We start from the raw sequence: 24336 nt of genomic DNA, 5'->3' as shown, positions 1-24336 counted from the left end.
CAAATCAGTGGCACTGCTATGGGTACCCGCATGGCCCCACAGTATGCCAACATTTTTATGGCTGACTTAGAACAATGCTTCCTCAGTTCTTGTCCCCTAATGCCCCTACTCTACTTGCGCTACACTGATGACATCTTCATCATCTGGACCCATGGAAAAGAAGCCCTTGAGGAATTCCACCATGATTTCAACAATTTCCATCTCACCATCAACCTCAGCCTCAATCAGTCCACACAAGAGATCCACTTCCTGGACACTATGGTGCTAATAAGCGATGGTCACATAAACACCACCCTATACCGGAAACCTACTGACCGCTATTCCTACCTACATGCCTCCAGCTTTCATCCAGACCACACCACAGGATCCATTGTCTATATCCAAGCTCTACGATACAACCGCATTTGCTTCAACCCCTCAGGCAGAGACAAACATCTACAAGATCTCTATCAAGCATTCTTACAACTACAGTACCCATCTGCTGAAGTGAAGAAAAAGATTGACAGAGCCAGAAGAGTACCCAGAAGTCACCTACTACAGGACAGGCCCAACAAAGAAAATAACAGAACGCCACTAGCCATCACCTTCAGCCCGCAACTAAAACCCCTCCAACGCATCATCAAGGATCTACAACCTATCCTGAAGGATGACCCATCACTCTCACAGATCTTGGGAGACAGGCCAGTCCTTGTTTACAGACAGCCCCCCAACCTGAAGCAAATACTCACCAGCAACCACATACCACACAACAGAACCACTAACCCAGGTACCTATCCTTGCAACAAAGCCCGTTGCCAACTGTGTCCACATATCTATTCAGCGGACACCATCATAGGGCCTAATCACATCAGCCACACTATCAGAGGCTCGTTCACCTGCACATCTACCAATGTGATATGTGCCGTCATGTGCCAGCAATGCCCCTCTGCCATGTACATTGGCCAAACTGGACAGTCTCTATGTAAAAGAATAAATGGACACAAATCAGACATCAAGAATTATAACATTCAAAAACCAGTTGGAGAACACTTCAATCTCTCTGGTCTCTCGATTACAGACCTAAAAGTGGCAATTCTTCAACAAAAAGACTTCAAAAACAGACTCCAACGAGAGACTGCTGAATAGGAATTGATTTGCAAACTGGACACCATTAAATTAGGCTTGAATAAAGACTGGGAGTGGATGTGTCATTACACAAAGTAAAACTATTTCCCCATGTTTATTTCTCCCCCCCTCCCACCCCCAGTTCCTCACACGTTCTTGTCAACTGCTGGAAATGGCCCACCTTGGTTATCACTACAAAAGGTTTTTTTTCTCTCCTGCTGGTAATAGCTCACCTTACCTGGTCACTCTCGTTACAGTGTGTATGATAACACCCATTGTTTCATGTTCTCTGTGTATATAAAATCTCCCTATTGTATTTTCCACTGCATGCATCCGATGAAGTGAGCTGTAGCTCATGAAAGCTTATGCTCAAATAATGTGTTAGTCTCTAAAGTGCCACAAGTACTCCTGTTCTTTTTGCGGATACAGACTAACACGGCTGCTACTCTGAAACTTGATAGCTTTGTTTGTCTAATATGTAAATGAATTCTCATTGTCTTTCAAAGTTCTTTGGAAGTAACTGTCTGGTGGAGAAACCACATTCCGTTGTTTAGGGTGGGAGTAACTCTTGTTTGACTGGAAACACATTTTAAGTATGTGCTATGGTTGGGTGTGAGGGGGGATCCTGACATTTGAGAGTTCTAGTGTGAGATCATGCGAAATGGCGACTCTCGCGATCAATTCAAGAGAGTTGGCATGTCTGTAAGCATGGGTCTTGTAATGGGAAATGTTGGGCAACCTTAATAATTGGCTATGCTATCGGCGCTGCCTGTAATTACAAGCCTTAAAACAGGCGGACATGTCCAGGTACCAACATTGGTGTTAAATGCTATAGGCTCGATTCTCAAAGGTCATGGTGGTTATAAGCTTCCCTTCAACATTTAATTGCCTGCATAAGCTATTTAATACCTCATACTCCTGTGTTAGGAATGTTATCCTTTAAACATCTGTCAGCTTCTGAGTTTCCTGTAAACATCATGCAATCAACTTCTGTTGTGTTTCCTCTCTAATCTCTGCATCTGATGTTGTGACTTTGAATGTAACTGTTGTTCCTGAATGCATGCTTTAGCACATTCCGTAACTTCAGGCCTTTTCTCATGGCCACAGTTATTCAATCAGCTTGCTCAATTTCTATGTTCTTTCTCTGTAGCAACAATGACTCACTATTTTATTTTGATATTTTCATGGGGATTCATCTTGTAAAAAATCTGCAAAGCATGTAATTTCTCTGGTATGAGTCGAAAGGAAAAGGTTCCAGATTTCTCCCTTCGGCTACCCCATAGCAATAGAATGAGAAGGTATCTATAATACTCTTGCACAGGTAAAAGTTGCGCATCATCATAAGAGTGATGACTTTTTCTTGGCCAGAATGCAACTCAGTGGGCTTGCCTAGTGGTAATGTTCTGTCATGTGAAAGACCCAGGTCTGAATTCCTGTTTCTCCTTTCCTGGCCCATTGAGCTGTAAGCCCTGCAGTATCTGGGCTAAAGGGGAGTGCTCCATCATGCAGCAAGAGTCCCCCTAGTCAAGCAAGGGGGAACATTCATGATTTCCAAAGGGATAATGGTTGCAGTGAAGTGCCTCAAGGCAATAGGGGGGCATAATGCAGGTGATCAGTGTTCAAACAAAGGTGAAGGAAAGAAAGTGATGGCACTATCTGCCACTATCCACCAGTGCTGCAAATCATTCACAGGTCTTTCAGATTCCCTCCTTAAAACTCACCTCTGCCATGGTGCCAGCAATACTTGACAAAGGCTAGGCAGCTGGTTTGTGCTGAGACTGCTGCTTGTTATGCTAATATTTGTTTCACTGATAGCTTGTCTGCCTTGCCGTTTCTTTGTTGCATCCACGTGGTGTGTCTCATCATATTCTGATTGTAAGCTCTTTGGGGCAGAGACTTTTTTTTATTACAGTTGTGTACTAGGCCTGGCTCTTTCTGATGGACCGCAACCTTGTCATGGTGGAGAGGCTTGCATGGGCTAAAGACCCTCAGAGCTATATCGTCCAGAGCTTTTATACTCCTGGTAGGGTCCCCCTAGGCGAGCAGGTCTGAGGCAAGGCTTCTGACTAACCACGGTCCAAACGTCAAAAAACCCCAACAGTGGATCTGGCACATATAGAGGACCTTCTAGTACTCTGTGGCTCTGAAAGCGGATGAGGGCTGCAGCAGAGGGAGGCCCCTGGTTGTCTTGGATCTCCTTGCCACAGGGTCAGGGTTTTCCTCCTGTTAAGTTTCATGTGGTTACCACCCGTGCACTGGTTTCCCCACATTAAAAGATTTCATGTGTAGGCCTCTGCCAAAGGGTTCACACCCGCACAAAGTCCTGTGGTGATGGACGAGTGGCAAGGAAGACAGGAGCAGTGATCTCTGGGAGTCTTTAGTCACAAATCTACACACAGGCAGCAGCCGTGTGATGGTTGTTTTATGCTTTGTTGAGAGAGAAGTACATGTTAGCAGCAGCAGCAGCTGTGACTGCGCAGGCCTTTTCAGGATCCCCTCTGCTCACCCCAAATGGGGAGGGGACTAGAAAAGGTGCCCAAACTATAGGCTGTCTCATACTCTTCTGACTGGATGGTCATATCCAGTGAGATCACTCAACTCCGCAGCCAAAACAAGAGATATAAGACCATTAATTTCGCCACGTGGAATGTCCACACCCTTATGGACTCTCAGCACAGTGAATGCTCAGAAAGAACTGCCATAATTGCCAGAGAACTGGCAAGACTCAACATTGACGTTGCAGCTCTTAGTGAGACCCCCCGGGCCAATTAAAAGAGGATGGAGGTGGCTACACCTTCTTTTGGAAAGAAAAGCCACCTGAAGAGAGATGCATTCACGGGATTGGCTTTGCCATCAAAAATAAGATTGCAAGTCAGCTTTTGGAACTTCCTGTGGGGATCAACGAGCATCTCGTGACTCTTCAGCTCAAGCTTAGCAAAAACCAATATGCCACAGTCATGAGCACATATGCCCAAACACTTGATGATGAGTAAGATAATAAGGAGCAGTTTTATAGAACTCTTGATGCATCCTCACAGCCACACCTGAGGCCGACAAACTCATCCTCCTGGGAGATTTTAATGCCAGAGTTGGACGGGATTCCCAACTCTGGAGAGGCACAATAGGCAAAGAAGGGGTGGGAAATGTAAACTCCAATGGTATTCGCCTCCTCAGCAAATGTGCGGAGCACGATCTGCTCATCACAAATACCATCTTTAGGCAGAGTAACAAATTTAAAACCACCTGGAAACATCATCGGTCCAAACACTGGCACCTCCTTGACAATGTTATAGTCAGAGCCCAAGACTATACCGACGTCCGTATAACATGAGCTATGAGAGATACCAATCACTGTTGGACAGATCATTGATTAGTAAGACCAGTCATGTACCCGCAGCTCGCTCCACCACACCGCAAACACCCAAAGACTAAGCGAAAGTGGTACAATGTCAAAGCACTTCAGGACCAAACCAGCTGCAAGACGTTCCAGCAACATCTGTCTGAGAAGCTTTCTAACCTGCCTGACAACATCATTGACATTCTAGAGCACTGGGATCAATTTAAAAACACCATTCACAGTGCATATGCTGAAACCATAGGATATTCCACTCATCGACACCACGATTGGTTTGACGAAAACAACGAGGAAATCCTAGCATTAATTCAACAGAAAAGAAATGCATTTTGTAACTGGCAAAATGATTCCTCTAACAAATGAAAACACGAGGCCTATCACCTGCTTAAAGCCAAAGTCCAGAGGAGGTTATGTGACTTCAAAAACAAGTGGTGGCAAGAGAAGGCCTCTGAGATCCAGGGTTTTGTAGACCAGGATGACATGAGAACCTTCTTTCAAGGAACAAAAGCTATATATGGGCCGAGCTCCAAAGGCCCAACCCCTTTACATTATCAGGATGGCTCCACCCTCCTCAAGGAAAATGCGGCCACTAAACAATGCTGGAAGGAGCACTTTGAGACCCTACTAAACCACGAATCCATGGTCTCTGAAGACACCATCGAGTTTATTCTACAATGCTCAGCAATGGAACACCTTGCTGATCCCCCATCTTTTGAGGAAGTCCGGCATGCCATCACTCTGACAAAAATCACAAGGCACCAGGCCCAGATGGCATCCCAGCTGAGGTTTTTAAAGCTGATGGAACAATGCTCCAGCACAAACTTTGCCAACTCCTCAACAAAATCTGGACCTGTGAAGAAATTCCACCTGACTTTAAGAAAGCCAACATTGTTACAATATTCAAGAAAGGGGACAAATCTATATGCGGGAACTACAGAGGTATTGCTCTCTTCTCCATTGCAGGGAAGATTCTTGCCCGGATGCTACTAAACCGCCTCCTCCCCCTTGCCGAGGAACTCCTCCCCGAATCACAGTGTGGCTTCAGGCCATCCTGAGGCACAACCCACATGATCTTCATGGCATGACTGATTCAGGAGAAGTGCAAAGAACAACACCAGGAACTGTTCATAGCATTCATCCACCTAACCAAGGCCTTTGACTCTATCAATTATGATGCCCTATGGAAGGTGCTGTGTTGGTTTGGCTCTCCACAGAAATTCATTTCCATCATCAGACAACAGTAACTCCTCACTTAACATCATCTTGGTTAATGTTGTTTCACTGTTACATTCCTGATCAATTAGGGAACATGCTCATTTAAAGTTGTGCAATGCTCTCTTATAACGTTGTTTGGTAGCCACCTGCTTTGTCCACTGCTTGCAGAAAGAGCAGCCCATTGCAGCTAGCTGGTGGGGGTTTGGAACCAGGGTGGACCAGCAGCCCCCCATCAGCTCCTAATTTCCCTAAGTTCCCTGTGCAGCAGCCACCCAGCAGGCTATCAAAATGCTGGCAGTTCAGCTGTCCCTCCCCCCTACTGCCATGTGCTGCTCCTGCCATCTGCCTTGGAGCTGCTCCTGGGAGCCTCCTGCTTGCTGTACAAGTGGGGGGTGGGGGAGGGGGAGAAAGAGGGATGCTAATGTCAGGGTGTCGTCCCGTCCCCCGCTCCTGTACCATATCTCCACAGAGCAGGTGGGGGGACAGGACAGGGCTCAGGACGGAGGGACCTTGCTGGCAGCAGCTGCTGTCTCAACTTCCTGATCTACTTAAAAAGGCAGTGTACTTAGAGTGGGGTCAGTGTATTTAAAGGGGCAATGTGTGTATCTCCCTCACACCCACACATGGTGTGTGTCTCTGTCTCTCTGCCATGCTGTGTCTCCTCCCTCCATTCGTGCTGCCTTGTAGAGTGTGAGGCTACATTAACAACAATGGGTTAACCCTTGAGGGCTCAGCCAAGTGCTAGTTCATCATTTAGCAGTAAGGCATTCCCTGGGAAATATCCCACCCTCTTCACCCTCTGACTCCACCACCTCAACCAAGCTTCACAATCATCATTGCTGTGTACAGTATTAAATTGTTTGTTTAAAACTTATACTGTGTATATGTGTGTATAATATAGTCTTTTGTCTGGCAAAAAAAATTTCCCTGGAACCTAACCCCCTCCCCCCCATTTGCATTAATTCTTATGGGAAAATTGGATTTGCTTAACATAATTTTGCTTAAAGTAGCATTTTTCAGGAACATAACTACAGTGTTAAGCAAGGAGTTACTGTACTCCATGATGGGATGACTGCCACCATTTTGTGCAATGGCTCAGAGACCAAACCATTCACCATTCGCACCGGTGTCAAGAAGGCCTGTGTCATTGCTCTAACACTCTTCTCCATTTACCTTGCTGTGATCCTGATTCTCATTCACGACCGCCTTCCTGACGGAATCAGGATAGAGTATCATATGGATGGCCAACTCCTCAATCTTTGATGTCTCCAAACAAAATCTAAGACCACAAGAATTGGCATCACTGACCTTCAGTATGCAGACTGTGTCATTCTTGCACACACCGAGACTGACCTGCAAAGCACCCTAAATCTTTTTACCGATGCCTATCACAGCCTTGGTCTCTCTCTCAACATCAGGAAAACCAAGGTACTCTACCAGTCCTCACCTGCACAAACTACTCTTCGTATTCCACAAATCACCATCAGTGGAGAAAGCCTGGAAAATGTGGATCCTTTTCCATACCTTGGCAGCCACCTCTCCCAAACAGCCATCATTGACACACAAATTGAATACAGGATCTGCTGTGCCAGCACATCTTTTGGAAGACTGGCCACTGTGTATGCCTGACGCTCGCCTCCCGAAGCAAGTCCTCTTCTCTCAGTTAAGTCAGTTGCAGGCTGGGAAAAGTCAGCTATTTACGAAAATTGGGGAAAGTTTTTTTTAAAAACTCTCTCTCAGTAACTTGCTGGATATGGTGGGAAGGTTGGCCTGGGTTCCAGTCACCCAAGTGAAGGGGTTGAGAGGAAATTATGGCCGAAGTTTTTTAATATGGCCACTGATTTTATGTGCCTGTGACAGAGAATGCTAAGTCAGGAGCTGACTCAGCATCCTGTCACTCAAATCCCCACCACATCCCCTAACTGGAAGGTCAGTCAACTGAGTAGAACTATACCTGCGGGGCTAATTAGAGTGGGAAGCAGCCCCAGAAGCTGGGCGCATATAAATTGAGAGTGAGGAAGATCTGGAAGGGGGACCTGAAAGCCAGAAGGAAGACACAGGTACACAGGGCTCCACCCCCTTGCCTTGAAGCAAATGGGGGAGCTGGCTGGGGCTTGTAAATAGCAGTGCAGGCAGAGACCTTCTGGAACAACAAAATAGAATGTGATGGTGGTGAAGGACTCTTGAAGTGGTACGGTCTGTATTTAAGGCCTGAAGGGACTCACAAGTGACCACCCCTTGATGGTGCTTCAGAATGCTGGCTGCCTAACTTGAGACACCTGTGCCTGTGTTTGTGACGTGCTAAGTGCCCACAGCTCCAACTGAAGCAGATGAAGATGTTCAGCACCTCTAAAATCAGGCAACAAATTGAAACACCTACACAGTGGTTATTTCTGAAAACGTGGGCCCAAATGACTTTTATGCAAGTGAGGGGACCATTCTCTTTTTTCCCTCCCATGGCTTGGAACTAGTCCAAGAGCGAGGATGGCATTGAGCTATTTAGAAAAGAGCAAAGCTATAGGGTACACCAACAGTTTTGCTACAGAAGTTATCAGTGATTCCCCTGTCCCCATGCTGTGTTTCCTTCCCTCTCATTCCTAATGGCACAACAGCAGGAGCCATTAAAGAAAAGTGCTATTGTGGTCTGAGGTTAGACATATGGGTGTGGAATATCTACCTAACTCAAGTACTGGAAGGGATAGAACTTCAGAACTCCAACAGAAATCCAGAGCAAGCTCTCCCAAGAGGAAGAGGGAGGATGTGGGGAGGGAAGGTAACTCAGTCATGGAGAAGTTGTGGTTGGAGTGTGTATGTATTAAAAAAACAGATGAAAGAGTTCAGTAAATGTTGAGACAATGTCATAATTAAATCAGCAGGGAGAAATGAGAAACATGAAAAAGTTGTGGAAAAGTAAACACAGGCAATGGAAATGCATATCTGTGAATTTACATTTTGGCTACATTTCTCCATCTAAGGAAATAGAGAAAATCAGATTTTGATAATTGGTGCCAGTTAAGTACATGGTCTGTAGCATCTGCATAGCATGCACCTGGCATCAACCCATTGGGATAATGTTACACTGGTAGGATTTTGGCTCCCCATGCAAATAGTTCCTCGCACTGAACAATCTCTCCCTGTGTTATGAGAATCACTACACACTAGGAGAGGTGTGAGCTGGGGGAAGAGGGGATAACCTCGCCTTCCTCCACTTTCACTTCAAATGCCAACACATTTTAAGAAAATGCTCTAAAAACAGCAGGTTACAGAGTTGAGAGGAATCTGCAAATGATTTTCGTGACTAGAAGGGCAGTCTTAGTTCTGGGAGAACATCCTTAGGGAGGAACTTTTGAGAAATTATGGGCTACATGTGGCAATGGTAAATAGGGATGAGAGAGATCATGGTTAGATGCCCCAAACAATTCCAAAAGGTTTTACAACTTCCACTTCCTCAACAGTGGTGTGATGGGTTGGGTCACAGAGGCCCCCTTGGGACTGTCACCTGATGTGCTGAGACTACCTCTGAGTCCATTTTCTCTGCAAGTTTGGGCCTCCAGAACCCTGCCTTGTCAAGCCAGGCATGCCAGTCTGCTCCACCACAGACCCAGGGTCTGAACCACGTGCCCCAAAGCTGCAGACTTAACTGAAAACAACTTAAGAAGTGCTCCTGTCTCTAGCACCCAGACACCCAGCTCCCAATGGGATCCAAACCCCAAAGGAATTGGTTTTACTCTGTATAAAGCCTATACAGGGTAAACTCATAAATTCTCTGCCCTCTATAACACTGATAGAGAGACATACATAGCTTCTTTGCTCCCTCAGATACTAATTACTTACTCTGCGTTCAATAATAAACAAAAGTAAAAGTATAAAAAGTAGGATTTAAGTGGTTCCAAGTAACAACAGGCAGAACAAAGTAAGTTACCAAGCAAAATGAAACAAAACACGCAAATCTAAGCCTAATACATTAAGAAACTGCATATAGGTAAATATCACCCTTAGAGATGTTCCAATAAGCTTCTTTCACAGACTGGACCCCTTCCTAGTCTGGGTCCAGCAATCACTCACACCCCCATAGTTACTGTCCTTTGTTCCAGTTTCTTTCAGGCATCTCTTGGAGATGGAGAGGCCATCTCTTAAGCCAGCTGAAGACAAAATGGTTTCCAGTGGTTTCCAGGGCCTTTTATCTTCTTTCTCTTGTGGGCAGAAACCCCTTTGTTCTCCTGTGCAAAGTCACAACAACAAGATGGAATTTGTAGCCACCTGGGCAAGTCACATGTCCATGAATGATTCAGCTTTTTGCAGGTCGATGCCATTGTTTACATGTTAGTTTGAACCTTCCCAAGAAAGCTCAGATGTGGACTGGCGTCTCCCAAAGTCCATTGTCGGTTAAGAGTTTCTTGATTGGGCACTTACTGAGAATGGTCCTTTCTCAAGAAGCTGACCAAAAGCTTCCCTGAGGCTACTTAGAATCAAATACATTGAGATACAAGTACATAGCCAATATTCATAACTTCAAATACAAAAATGATACACACATACAGACAGCATAATTATAAACAGCAAACTACAACCTTTCCATAGACACCCCACTTGACCTGGACTCTGTACAAGACCTGGTGCAACCATAAGACCCTGATTGCAACAATGATCTATATGGTCACAGTTCATGTCAATAACATCATAAGTGGGCTTTTACGAAGAGAAAAAGTTCCCTACACTGATGGAATATTTCCAGCTAAAGTGGGAGGCATATGCAAAAAGACTTCAGCGTTTCCTGGAGGCAGGAGACTTGCAGCACTGAAAGGGTTACTGTCTTTAAATACAAGCATCTAAAACTAGCCTCAGCATTTCCCATTGTCGGTTTGCTTGGGCCTAATTGTAAAGCCTGACCTGATCCCAACTAGACCACAGCCAATCCGAATCTGACCCAAGCCTGAGTGTGTTGGAGTGTTTTCATACCCAAACCCAACACTTGTAGTTGGGACCTGTCAGCTTCGGGTTGGGTTGCAAGGGACTAGCCACCAGCCCAGACTCCATTTTCTTTATTTTGTTTCCTCCATGGAGACACAGGGGCTAATTACCTCCTGCAGCCTGATCTCCCGCCCTGGCTTGCCTTTTACTCCCTACCTCAGTCCAGCACCGCACACCTGAAGGGCAGCTGATTTCACCTTCCTGGGCAATTCCCCCTGAACCTGCGTCAGTGCTGCCAGCTCACCCTTGGGGCTCAGCCTGGTGGGGGCTTCCCACACCCCATGCCTGTGATCCATCTGTGGACGTCACCTGTGGATGTTAGCGTGGCAGCAGCTGCTTGCCTTGGTCCTGCTGGCTGAGACTTCCTTGTTGCGCTGTGTGTGCTGTGGAGTGAGAGGCTCTGCCAACATGCACACTGCTGCGAGTGGTGGCTGCTGGCAGGACTGAGGTAGGCAGCTGCTGCCATGCCAAGCTCCTGGGCCGAAAGAGGTGACCAGTGACCCATCCAGAGCCTCAGAACGTTGGGTTGTTTTGAGACACGACCCAAACCCAACACTTGTAGTCCAGTCCCATTGGATGCAGGTTGGGTTCAAGGCTCCAACAGTATATGCTGTGTCTATCTCCCAAGCACTGTTTAGTGGTGAGCATGTGTGTTTCTGGGAATACAGTACTTGCCCTGAGATAAAGTACTGGCTTTTAGCAATTGACAAATAATCTCCTTGGTGTCATTTTTCTTGGCCTATATTTTGAGATTAGATATTTTAGTGTACCTGCACTGCTGATAGCAGATATCCTAATATCCTGTCTGGGTACTAGATACTCTTGTTTTCATTGACCCCAGTCCATTAAATATGTGGATTATTTCTCAATAGCTAAAAACTAGTGCATTATTTTAGTGCAAGTACTGTATTCCCAGAAACACACGTTATTCACAAGTGAACAGTGCATGGGAGATAAAGAAACCATAATCCTTTCAGTGCAAACCTCCTATCCTAGTTTATATCAGTTTTTGCTGACAACTTTCCTGGCCAAAAAAAAAGTCTGTATATAACACAATGGGAAAATGGTTTGGGCAGACAAATCACCCCAGAGAAATTGGCTTTGATTTAGAAAAGTGACCATTGGTCTCCACTTATAGCACAGTAAAAGAAAATGTATTGAAGACATTTTTTGATGGTACCTTCCACTAGTCATAGTAGAAAATATGTATAGACTGAGTGGGGATGATGATTGGAGAAATTGAGTTGAAAACGGGGATTTTTATGCATATATGATGGACATGTTCCGCTATTGAAGAGGAAGAGCAGGAGAATCAACTAACAGGAAGACATAAGAAAGTGTAAATTAAAACACCCCGAAGGAGATACATCCATCACCTCTGAATTTGACCTCAGATGTGTAATCGCTTCATTTGCAGTCAAAAATGTCATGTAGGCCCCCTTCATAAATGCGATCGTTTAAGCCTATTATATGACCAGGACAAAAAATGTAGCAACAAGGGCTCAATTCAGCATGTGTGTATATACACATACACACACACGAACCACAGTGAAAGTGGGGCTTTATCTCTGCATGGGGACAGGATTCTGGAGGCCTAAATTTAATGTCAAGTGTTTTGCAGTACTTTACCTGAGACATTTTAAAGGGGCCTAATTTTCAAATGATGGGTGCTGAGCACTTCTGAAAACATTTGCATGAACTGGCTTAAAATAGAAACACTGACATTCGCAATAACAGTGCTGCAAGCTGTACCACATTAGCATACTACAGCTTAAAGAAATCACAGTTGGGTGCAATCATGGTCATGTCCACATAACAGCCTCCCACTGCATGGTACTAACTAGCTTCAGGTGAAAGTTCTGAAAGAAAAAACTAGCACAGCGTTCGAAAGCCAAAAGCCTCCCAAAGCGTGGGAATAGCACATGAGAGAAGATGTTGGTGCTGATTTACGTCACAGAACTGCATGCGAGAGGAAAAGTTACAAAAGGGCATTCTATAGAAAGAAAAGATTATGATGAACCCAGTGTTGGAGAAATGTTTGTTTTCCTGCTTTTAGCTTAACGTGGCTTTTTTTTTTTTTTTTTGGTAGTCATTCCTCTATGACAACCCAATCTGTAACGGTTGAAAATACCACAAAGGCATTAAAGGGAGATTGAGAATTGTGCTTGGGAGCCTGCATCATGCTCCATAGTTCCTTCTCCTGAAACACATCATTGTGCTTGCTATGGCATATGCTGCAGAGTGCAAGATAAGAGTCAAGGGCAGCCCCATCACATGCTGTGGAACAATATTAGAAAAAGCAGCATTTGATAAGAAACTTGTAGCAGTCTAGTGTAGGCAAGGTCATAAAAACATACCATAGTTGATATATCTAGAGTAAATAACTAGAAAAAAACCTGATTATTTCCAGTGAAAGATGAACACTGCCCTTTGTATTTTAGTTTTGTTCATGATCAGGCAAATTCCAAAGTGTAATTCCTATAGCTAAGCAAACAGGTGATACGTTCTTCTTAGCGTATGCGCAATGTGCCTCAGGTGGCATGTGACCAGGATTCATCACCAAATATGGTTTGCTGGTTGGATCATTTGCTTCCCCGGCTTGGGCCAGGTACCGACAGGGAGCACGACGTGAACGCTGATCCATGTCCCCAGATGATGCATTTTCCCATGTGTGCGGAATCATCTATGTTTTTCTGCTTATGATGCTTGCAAGAATTATCTGAATGGAAGTCTGATGCCACCTAAAGTCTAACAGACGACTTGCAGTGAAGTCAGTTCGGACTCTTTACCCAGAATTCTCAAGTGGTAATAGCACAAAAGTTACTAGTTATTTCTAGTTCTTATAGTAGAAGTTTGCACTGTGAGAAAATTAGCTCAGTCAGTCTGAGCTGGGTAAAAAGCTGCACAAATCAGGCCATAGTGTCAGCTCTGAAAATGAGGGTCCTTCTTTCTTTCCCTGTCATAAAAATTAACGTGATGATGATGTTTTATTGCTAGTGTTCAGGAAGCATTTGACTATAAAGTGAAACCCAGATGTGTTCAGTAAGTAAAAGGACAATGTAAGCAAGGAATTTCCAGTGAAGGAGACAAATACTTAACTCTTATGGGACTTTTCATACATACTCCTCAAAGCACTTTACATAGGAGGGCCAATATTGCTATCCCCCTTTAACAGATGGGGAAACTGAGGCACAAAAAGGCAAAGAGACTTAGCCAAGGTCACAAAGCAAGTCAATGGCAGAGGCAAGAATAGAGCCCACGTCTCATGATTTCCAGTCTGGTGCCCTTTCTAAGTAAAGGCTGACCTTCCTCAGCTATGAGTGATGTGAAGAACATGGGCACGGTGGGAATTTACAAAGCTACCACACAGTTTAGTACAGAAGGGTGCTGGGATTGGAATAGCAGGCAGGATGCAGACTACAACTGAGGTGCATTGGCACAGCAGTATTAGGATGCTTGTAAAGCCATCCTGTGAGAAGGGAGCACCTGTATTCTCACTGTGCTACTATTTCAGCAGCAGGTAAGCAGTCATTCCGGGGTAAGGACAAGCTGTAGTAATGCTGATATTTCTCTCTCCTCAGCACCCTCTCGAGCTGTTCTCATGCTGTGGTGGCTCTGCTGTATCCCTTCTCCTGGCAGCACACTTTCATTCCTGTTCTCCCCTCATCCATGATTGACATTGTCTGCTGCCCTACTCCGTTCCTGGTTGGATTGCTGTCCAGCTCTCTGCCCAAGCTGAAAGAGCTGCCTGTAGAAGAGGTAGGAATCAGCCCAGGACTTGGTTATTAAATGAATCCAGAAATGGTTTGTATGCAGTAAAACTGATTTACACCAGCTGAGTATCTGGGCTTTAATATAGGTTTTTACTTTTCTAGTCCTTAACTTTCCCCTTTGTTTCTTCTCTGTCTAACTGTCATGCACAATTACCTCTTGGAAAAAAACTAAAATACTGTAAATAGATTTTAAGGATTCTAGTCTTCCCTCGATGCCGCCGTGTATGGTGATTGACAGTGAAAAGTAACATTCACCTTGTCACAACAAGGTCAATATTGGGATAAGGTCTCATTTTCTTGTATGTGAAATAACATAGTGAAGTGACATCAGCACAGTAAAAAACCATTCACTTTGGTGCCAGCCACTGTCACTCTCACTAATTCTAATGGGAGTTACACTCACAGCCATACACTGAATAGAGAATAGAACCCCTATGGCAAAGAAGGTCCTTTCAAGGTCTCATTGGTGCTATATTGCAAATGAAATTAGCTTTATGTTTATATAGTCTATCCAAAATACTGCTGCCACAATCCTTCCCCCTCACACAACTCTGATCATCGCTTCACTCTCCTCTGATTCCTTCACGGTTTTCCTCTTCCCTTCCACAGCAAATTTCCTTTACTTGTGGTCACTTCAAAGGCTCTCCACACAGCTGCTCCTTCGTAAATCTCTGCTCTCTTCTCCTCCTACCCTTCCCACACTGCCCTCCTTCATACCATTTTAGCGTTCTCTCATCCTTGCACCTTCATTATTAATTATTATTTACACTTCATCCATACCACCCCTTTAATGCTTGGAACCAGCCCTACTGCACCAAACAACTCTTGTTTTCACCAAAACCCCTTTTGAAATACAGTTCTTCTTCACAAATGACCCCCTTTATGGATAATCCACCAAAACAACAGTCAGGGGGTAGCCGTGTTAGTCTATATCCACAAAAACAAAAGGAGTCCGGTGGCACCTTAAAGACTAACAGATTTATTTGAGCATAAGCTTTCGTGGGTAAAAAGCTCACTTCTTCAGATATTTTAAAGCAAACCTTTCTGAAATCTGCCCATCATCTGAGGTATGAAATGTCTGAAGTGTTCTGTCTTACTTAGCCTCTGACCTTTACAGGGGCAGGGAGTCTGTCTTCCTGTTTTATATAGAACATTGCAAATGGTTTGATGCTGCAGACTTACAATAGAAGTTTGATTCTCATTCTAATTTCTGTTCAGACTAAGCACCATTTAGGTTCTCCCTCTATCTGTAAAAGCAGACACCAGTAGACTGTCTTCAGTCACCAAGATAAATTTTACCATATCTTTCTTTTCTTTTAGGCTTTGATGGTTAACTTGGGATCCGATCGATTCATCAGACAGGTACAGTATGGCTTTAAATTAACTAAAATAGGTAGGGTTGGCAGAAAGCAATTTTTATTATTTTATAATTTTGATGTTTATTTTTAAGTATTTTTCATTTTTATCAATTTAAATTTTCACAGTTGTGGGAAACTATGCGGGGGTGGGTGTCAGATAATAATTATTCAATGACAATAGACATTGAGATGCAAAAAGTTGAAGCTTTATAACCATTATAACACAAATTATCAACATCATATTGTGATGGGGTGCCACCTGGAACTGGGGTACCACAGAGCCCCCCTGACCCACCAGCCTGGGCTCTCTCTTACACTGTACTGCTGTGACAAGCTGCAAAGCCCTCCAAGTTTCAGCTTGCACTTTCACCAGCATACATAGAGGTAGGGACACACCCAGCTGCAGTTACATGCAGGCAGGCTCTTTGACCAGCCCCTACATGGGAAGGCTTCAGCTTGGGCACCTCCCAGCTCCTCAGGCACGCCCCCCCACTCTGGAGTATAAACCCAAAATTATACCGTCTTGCGCTGCACAGGGAACTGTACAGCGTAAGCTCATAAAATTCGCCCCCTCCCTCAATGTGGAGAGAAATATGCAACAGCTTTCTGCCCCTGAGTTATGATTTCCACACACTGGTTTAGAGAAAGCAAAAACTATTTTATTTTGTCTACAAAAGATAGATTTTAAGTGATTATTAGGGATAGCAAAGAGATCAAAGCAGATTACCTTGCAACTAAACAAAAAATGCAGACTAAGCTTAATATACTAAATAGATTGGATATGAATAGCAGATTCTCACTCTCAGTGATGATACAAGCAGGCTGCAGATTCTTAAGGAGCAAGTTGCACTTGCTTACAGCTTGGAATCCCCAGGCGTTCTATTCACAGGCGAAAAATCCCTTTAGCCTGGGTCCAGCACTAAAATCCCTTGAGCACTGGGTCCCCCAGTCCAGCCTTGTTCCTCGGGTGTTTCCAGGAGTCTTCCTGGGTGGGGAGTCAGTGAAGAACCCCAGGTGATGTCACTCCCAGCCTTATATAACTTTTGCATAAGATGGGAACTCTTTGTTTCAAAGCTTAGTTCCCAGACTGGTCTCTGGAAAAACACTGACATCCCAAGATGGAGTCTACAGACATGTGGTCACATCACATGTCCTTGTAGAGTCATAGCAGCTGTTACTTGGAAGCTGTCTGTAGGGTCCTCAGAATCGCTCGCTAGGTGGGAAATAAGCTTCTCCTAAGGCCTATTATTCTTTCTAACAGCTCTTCCCCACCCACTATCTAGAATGAAAGCATCTTGTCTAGTGGGCATTTCCCAGGTGTAATTACCTTTTGAAGTACAGATCCAAAAGTGATATATACATACAAATAGGATAATCATATTCAGCAAATCATAATCTTTCCAATGACATCTCACATGAAGTATCTTGCATAAAATACTTTATGATTATGTCACAATCTTATCATAATATCACTGTGAAGAATATGGGATGTGGTGTCACACATCTGTCAAAACATACAAAGTTAATAGCCTTAAATCAAAGTCAAGTAATTCTCAAGCAGCATTTTTCTTACTTTGCATAGCTGTACATTTCTATTATTTGTGGCACCTTAGAGACTAACCAATTTATTTGAGCATAAGCTTTCGTGAGCTACAGCTCACTTCATCGGATGCATACTGTGGAAAGTACAGAAGACGTTTTTATACACACAAACCATGAAAAAATGGGTGATTATCACTACAAAAGGTTTTCTCTCCCCCCCCCCCCACCCCACTCTCCTGCTGGTAATAGCTTATCTAAAGTGATCACTCTCCTTACAATGTGTATGATAATCAAAGTGGGCCATTTCCAGCACAAATCCAGGTTTTCTCCCCCCCAAACGAGCCTCTGATAGTGTGGCTGATGTTATTAGGCCCTGTGATGGTGTCCCCTGAATAGATATGTGGGCACAGTGGGCAACGGGCTTTGTTGCAAGGATAGGTTCCTGGGTTAGTGGTTCTGTTGTGTGGTATGTGGTTGCTGGTGAGTATTCACTTCAGATTGGGGGGCTGTCTGTAGGCAAGGACTGGCCTGTCTCCCAAGATCTGTGAGAGTGATGAGTCGTCCTTCAGGATAGGTTGTAGATCCTTGATAATGCGTTGGAGGGGTTTTAGTTGGGGGCTGAAGGTGACGGCTAGTGGCGTTCTGTTATTTTCCTTGTTAGGCCTGTCCTGTAGTAGGTGACTTCTGGGAACTCTTCTGGCTCTATCAATCTGTTTCTTCACTTCTGCAGGTGGGTATTGTAGTTGTAAGAATGCTTGATAGAGATCTCTATCAAGGGCCTAATAACATCAGCCACACTATCAGAGGCTCGTTCACCTGCACATCTACCAATGTGATATATGCCATCATGTGCCAGCAATGCCCCTCTGCCATGTACATTGGTCAAACTGGACAGTCTCTACATAAACGAATAAATGGACACAAATCAGATGTCAAGAATTATAATATTCATAAACCAGTCGGAGAGCACTTCAATCTCTCTGGTCACGCGATTACAGACATGAAAGTTGCGATATTACAACATAAAAACTTCAAATCCAGACTCCAGCGAGAGACTGCTGAATTGGAATTCATTTGCAAATTGGATAGAATTAACTTAGGCTTGAATAGAGACTGGGAGTGGCTAAGTCATTATGCAAGGTAACCTATTTCCCCTTGTTTTTTCCAACCCCCCCCCTTCCTCAGACGTTCTTGTTAAACCCTGGATTTGTGCTGGAAATGGCCCACCTTGATCATCATACACATTGTAAGGAGAGTGATCACTTTAGATAAGCTATTAGCAACAGGAGAGTGGGTTTTTTTTGGGGGGGGGGTGTTGCGGGGGGGGAGAAAACCTGGATTTGTGCTGGAAATGGCCCATCTTGATTATCATACACATTGTAAGGAGAGTGATCACTTTACATAAGCTATTACCAGTAGGAGAGTGGGGTGGGGGGAGAGAAAACCTTTTGTAGTGATAATCACCCATTTTTTCATGGTTTGTGTGTATAAAAACGTCTTCTGCAGTTTCCACAGTATGCATCCAATGAAGTGAGCTGTAGCTCACGAAAGCTTATGCTCAAATAAATTGGTTAGTCTCTAAGGTGCCACAAGTACTCCTTTTCTTTTTGCAAATACGGACTAACACAGCTGTTACTCTGAAACATTTCTATTATTATTGATGGAAATATTTTTTTCATTGGCTTGTGTGTGTATGGCCAAATGGATGTTTATTTATATTTAAAAATCTAATTCTTCCAAGCCTAAAAATAGGCAACTTTGCAGCCCTTTAATCAGGTGGTTTAAAGAAACATAATGGAGAAGTTCACCAGAGAAGTTCCAACTGGAACTGTGCAATGAACTAGAGATTAGAAAAGTCTGAATCTTTTCTGTTTCCTCTGGAAATAAATAGTATGCCTAGAAGATGCCAAGAGAACTTACCTTCAGAGTTGCTTTACTGTTGCTTTCAAGTGGATCCAGCTTATTAGCAGCCTCTTGGCAGAAAGCTGACATTATCCAGCAGCTGCCAAAAAGTGGAAGGCAGGTTTGCAAGGCTGCAGTCAGGGAAGGAAGTGCTGGGACATACCTTCCCTGACTGCAGCCTTGCAAACCTGTCTTCAGGGAAGAGGGGCTGCAGCCCAGGTGTCAGCGGTTTCCACTGGGAGAAGGGGCACCGGAGGCCTCTGGGGCTACATGTTACCTCTGTCTGTGCTCTCCAGGCTTTGCCCTGCACCAATGCTGAGGGCCTGTCTCAGCATATCCTAGCATGTCCTTCCCTGGTTGCAGGCCCCCGGTGTCAAGGCAGGCACAACCCCAAGAGTACAGGGAGAGATGCCATGCGTCTCCATGGGCCCCTCGTGCTCCTGCTCCCTGTGGAAAGCCCTGGAATTCTCCCCACTGGTGCTCTGCCCGCAGCCTCCCCTCCCAGCCCACAGTGCTGGACTCCAGCAGGGAATCCCCTGTTGGGTAGGGATGCGGGAACCCCAGTTCATTACCACACCATTCTGTGCAGGTGGTGGGGACCCAGGCGCAGGCAGCTTTGCATAGCTGCAGCCAGGGAAGGCATGTGCCAGCACGTCCTTTGTTCCCACTATCCTGCCTGTTACCAGGGCCTTTCTTCCTGAAAAAGTTCTTAATAAGCATCATGCCATTGCCAATATCTGAATCCCTTTAACATTAAAGTCAATGGGCCGGGATTGGTTCCCAGCAAAACATTGCTATTAACTGGAAGTTGTTAATATCAGAACTGCTGTTAAGCAGAATCTGCTGTAATACAGAGATAAATCCAGGGCCTAGAGAGACAACTTGATCTTTTCAACATCATTTTAGCAAGACAACAAGCACAAGTGGAGGTGATAAGTTCAGGGGGGGAAAAAGCTGAGGAAGAAGTCTACAGGTGGAGAGGAGAAAATGGAGGATGAACAGTATTTTAGTTGAGTTGTGGAGTAAGACGGAACCTTGGAAAAAGAAAGATAAAGAATCACTATTTCCTGAAAGTAAGGTGGCACTAGAAAATTTACAGATAAAAGAGAATGCGCTGAGTCAATTGGATGTACCCTTTAAAGTAAAGGTTGGGCAAACAGATAAGATTACTCTAAAGATTCCTTGCAACTCTAGAAGTCTTATATAAGATAATTGTTTCTGGAGCAAACGTTAAATATGGTCTGGAGAATGAGCAAAAGTACTTGCAGGAAAATAAGCAAAAGAGGAACTATCAAGAATTGAAGAAGCTTCCAGAACCGAGCCTGAGCAGCTGTGTGTATGTGTGGCTAGGCCTTCATCTTGTGTATATTCAAGAAACACAGCTATTTGGAACCCATCATGCCTGCCTGGTGCCTTCATAATATGTTTGTTGTGTAACAAGCAGGTTCATGGCCTATATGTATTTACATTGCACTCCAATAGCATGTTATATTTCTCTACTTCAGTCTCATGAAAAACACTATAAAGTTAAATTCAGAAATATATAACAGAGGAACACAAGGTTTCATTATTGTATTCATATAGCCATTAAAGCAGGGGTGGGCAAACTTTTTGGCTTGAGGGCCACATCTGGGTGGTGAAATTGCATGCAGGGCCATGAATGTAGGGATGGGGCAGGGGGTTGGGATGTGGGAGGGGGTGCAGTGTGAAGGAAGGGGCTCAGGGCAAGGGGTTGGGGGGTTGGAGTGTAGCAGGGGTGCAGCAGGTGGTTGGGGTGCAGCAGGGATGCGGCAGGGGTGCAGCAGGGGGTTGGGGTGCAGGAGGGGGCTCAGGGCAGGGGGTTCGGGTGCAGGAGGGGGCTCAGGGCAGGGGGTGGGGTGCAGGAAGGCTGGAGGGTGTGGCAGGGGGCTCAGGGCAGGGGGTTGAGGTGTGGGGTGCAGGAGGTGTTCAGGATGCGGGCTCCGGCCTGGCGCCGCTTACCTGGAGCAGCTCCGGGGTGGCAACAGCGCACAGCAGGGCTCAGGCAGGCTGCCTGCCTTCCCTGGCCCCGAAGTGGCCAGCACCACGTCCGTGTGGCCCCGGTGGAGGGGGGAGCAGAGGGCTTCGCATGCTGCCCTCGCCCTCCCATACTTCCCCCGAAGCTCCCATTGGCTACGATTCCCCGTTCCCAGCCAATGGGAGCTGCAGCGGGCGATGCCTGCAGGCGAGGACCGTGCATGGAGCCCTCTACCCTCCCCTCCCCCAGGGGCTGCAGGGCGTGGTGCCAGCCGCTTCTGGGAGCGGCTCGGGGCCTGCGATGCCACAGGGGTGGCAATCTCGCGGGCCGGATCCAAAGACCTGATGGGCCGGATCCAGCCCGCAGGCCGTAGTTTGCCCACCCCTGCATTAAACTAACAATCACAGAATATTTTATTTCTGAATTCTAGGCCCTGAAAAACCATTGATTGCAAATGAGCATATAGGGAAGAAAACAGTCTAAAGAATTTTTTTTCTCTCCTTTAGATGGATGATGAAGACACACTATTACCTAGGAAATTGCAAGCTGCTCTGGAGCAGGCTCTAGAGAGAAAAAACGAACTGATAAATCAGGATTCAGATAGTGATTCAGATGATGGTAAAATAATCTGGAAACAAGTCTTGTCTACCTGTGTGGTTGGGTGATATTGTGTCCCTGGGATCAGGAGAAAGAAACAAGGGCCAAATTTCAGAAAGCTCATCATCTCATCCCACAGCTACATTTTATAACATCAACTTACGTTTCTGAATTGGAGTTGATGATTGAGGGCATGTAGTGTAATTTTCAAAGCATGGTAATATATTAACAGCCTGTTTAAAATATCTTTTAAATGCCACAATGTACACACTCCCATAGATGTTTTTTAACCTTTTCTTAGAGACTTTGATGTAAAAAATCTAATATACAGTTAGTCCAAGTCATTTTATATTTATTTTTATTAAACTTTGCTTTAAATATGTAAAGCCACTTTAACATCTCTGAGGTATTCACAAGTGATACAAGAATTGAATCTACAATAAATCTTTTTCAATCAATTTTTTGCAAAGGTTCATTACCCTCAGCACAAAATTTTACTCTCAAGATCATTCAGAAGCATGCTAACTATCCAGGAAGAAGTAAAGTTCAAACAGCAGAGACACATTTCAGATTAAGGCCTCAAAGATTAATTTTTAATTCTGCATCTTCTGAGGGTCTCATGTGGATTTACCCAGTAAAGCAAACTGTATTTTTGTTGACTTTCAGATATGGAAGATCTGCTATTATATTGATTGACAAATTTAGTTATAACAACGAGAAGTCCTTGTGGCACCTTAGAGACTAACAAATTTATTTGGGCATAAGCTTTCATGGGCTATAACCCACTTCATCAGATGCATGTTTACTTATAGTCCAGTTTATGCTTTCCACATCCAGTTAATTTTAATGGGGAAAGGGAAAGAGAGTGACAGGGCATTTATGTGGTTTTACGTGTTGCAAATCTTTTTTTCAGATATGATTATTATAATGCTAGTTAGACTTTTGGGGGAAGAAATATTAGGTGAAAACATTAGATCCAATGCAAGTGACCAAGCAGGGACCTTGTACAGCTGCTGTTCTTCAGATGATTTGGATGTTATATTGCTGCTTTCTTTTGCAGAGTGTAACACCCTGAATGGATTAGTATCAGAAGTTTTCATCCGATTCTTCGTGGAAACAATTGGCCACTATTCCCTGTTCTTAACTCAGAATGAAAAAGGAGAGCGTGTCTTCCAAAGGGATGCTTTCCGCAAATCTGTAGCTTCCAAGAGTATCCGTCGCTTCCTGGAGGTCTTTATGGAGTCCCAAATGTTTGCTGGGTTTATCCAGGACAGAGAACTGAGAAAATGCAGGGCAAAAGGTAAGGCTTGTGATTCCCTTTGCTACTATGCAGACTGTCTTTGGGGATTAGTACACTTTCATGTTTTCACATGGTTTTAGCAATTACAGATTTATATAATGCCAAATATCAGTGCTGTAGCTAACTTTGCCAGACACAGTACCCTCTTCTTTTGCGTGCCCTGGATTAAAACTGAAATGATAGGTTTTAAAGGAATGAGTCTCATCCTTGTGACACTTCCCATCTCAGGACATGAAATTATTAAAGGGAAAAGTTGACTGCCCCACACCCTGAAATAATGTAAAGGATACAGCTCATTCATGGTTCTAGAACAGCTCTCAGATGCCTCAAATGAGGTACAAAGTAAAAATGTGGAAAAAAATGTTATATTGGTTACAATAAATATCAGCAAATAAACGGGAGTGCAGGACATGATTTAAGAGACAGAATTTGGCCTGGTCCTGTAATCCCTTTCATGTGCGTGAGACACGTGTTTGTGTGAGTAAAGACTACGGGGCTAGACTATAGGGTAGAGTCTTACAGTTCAAGAAATCTGACCAATGTAGTTTACCTAGCGAGGGTCCTGCTCCTGCAAACCCTCACTATATAGTACTATAGAAGTGTAAACGGGAAGGGACCACAGCAGGTCATCTGGCCCAGTCCCCTGCACTCAAGGCAGGACTGTGTAATTAGACCATTCCTAACCATTCTAACCTGTTGTTAAAAACCTCCAGTGATGGAGATTCCACAACCTCCCTAGGCAATTTGAGTAGTCCCAATGCTTTAGTGTAAGTCCAACTGGATAAACAAGCAATTAGCTGATGAGTCAAACTCTCAAACCTGCTAGACTAGAGAGCCACTGTGCTCCTAGTTCTGGTCCATGTCCCTAAAGAACACTGAGCAGCCTGTGCAGCAGCCAGCCCGGTCTGGGGCTGAGGCTGCTGAGTATTGCACAGCAATGCCATCTGCTGGCGACTGCCGGAGCCCTGCTCTCAGCTCAGCCTTGCTCCTCCCCCAGCCCGGAAGGCAGACCGAAAAGCTTCGGAAGGAATCAAAGGGACGCACAAGCAAGCTGGGGCGTCCCCTCCTGCATCAGGGCAATGCTGCACCATGTGGTGGTGGGGGGGAACCAGAGGTGAGGCAGGGTTGCTAAGCGTCCTGTGCAGCTAGAAGCCTTCCTAGCTTCATGTCAGAGAGAGGAGATTCCCTAAGGTATGGCGTTTGGGGGCTGAACAGCTAACGAA

The 24336-nt window shown here is 44.7% G+C and overlaps 1 protein-coding gene across 12 annotated transcripts in view; it reads left to right on the top strand.

Annotated features, from left to right (window-relative positions):
- Positions 1–24336, top strand: part of DENND2B (DENN domain containing 2B) — a 297272-nt gene that overhangs the window by 267250 nt on the left and 5686 nt on the right. For all 12 annotated transcript variants that reach the window (XM_084630242.1, XM_084630241.1, XM_084630235.1 and 9 more), the window contains 4 exons: positions 14227–14404; positions 15739–15780; positions 21723–21834; positions 22874–23113. In XM_084630242.1, the coding sequence (XP_084486368.1) occupies positions 14227–14404; positions 15739–15780; positions 21723–21834; positions 22874–23113 (572 nt within the window). The remainder of the gene's footprint in view (positions 1–14226; positions 14405–15738; positions 15781–21722; positions 21835–22873; positions 23114–24336) is intronic.

Source organism: Lepidochelys olivacea (assembly GCF_965140295.1).
Source record: "Lepidochelys olivacea isolate rLepOli2 genome assembly, chromosome: 6".
Classification (NCBI taxonomy): domain Eukaryota; kingdom Metazoa; phylum Chordata; order Testudines; family Cheloniidae; genus Lepidochelys; species Lepidochelys olivacea.
This window is presented reverse-complemented; position numbering and strand designations above follow the sequence as displayed.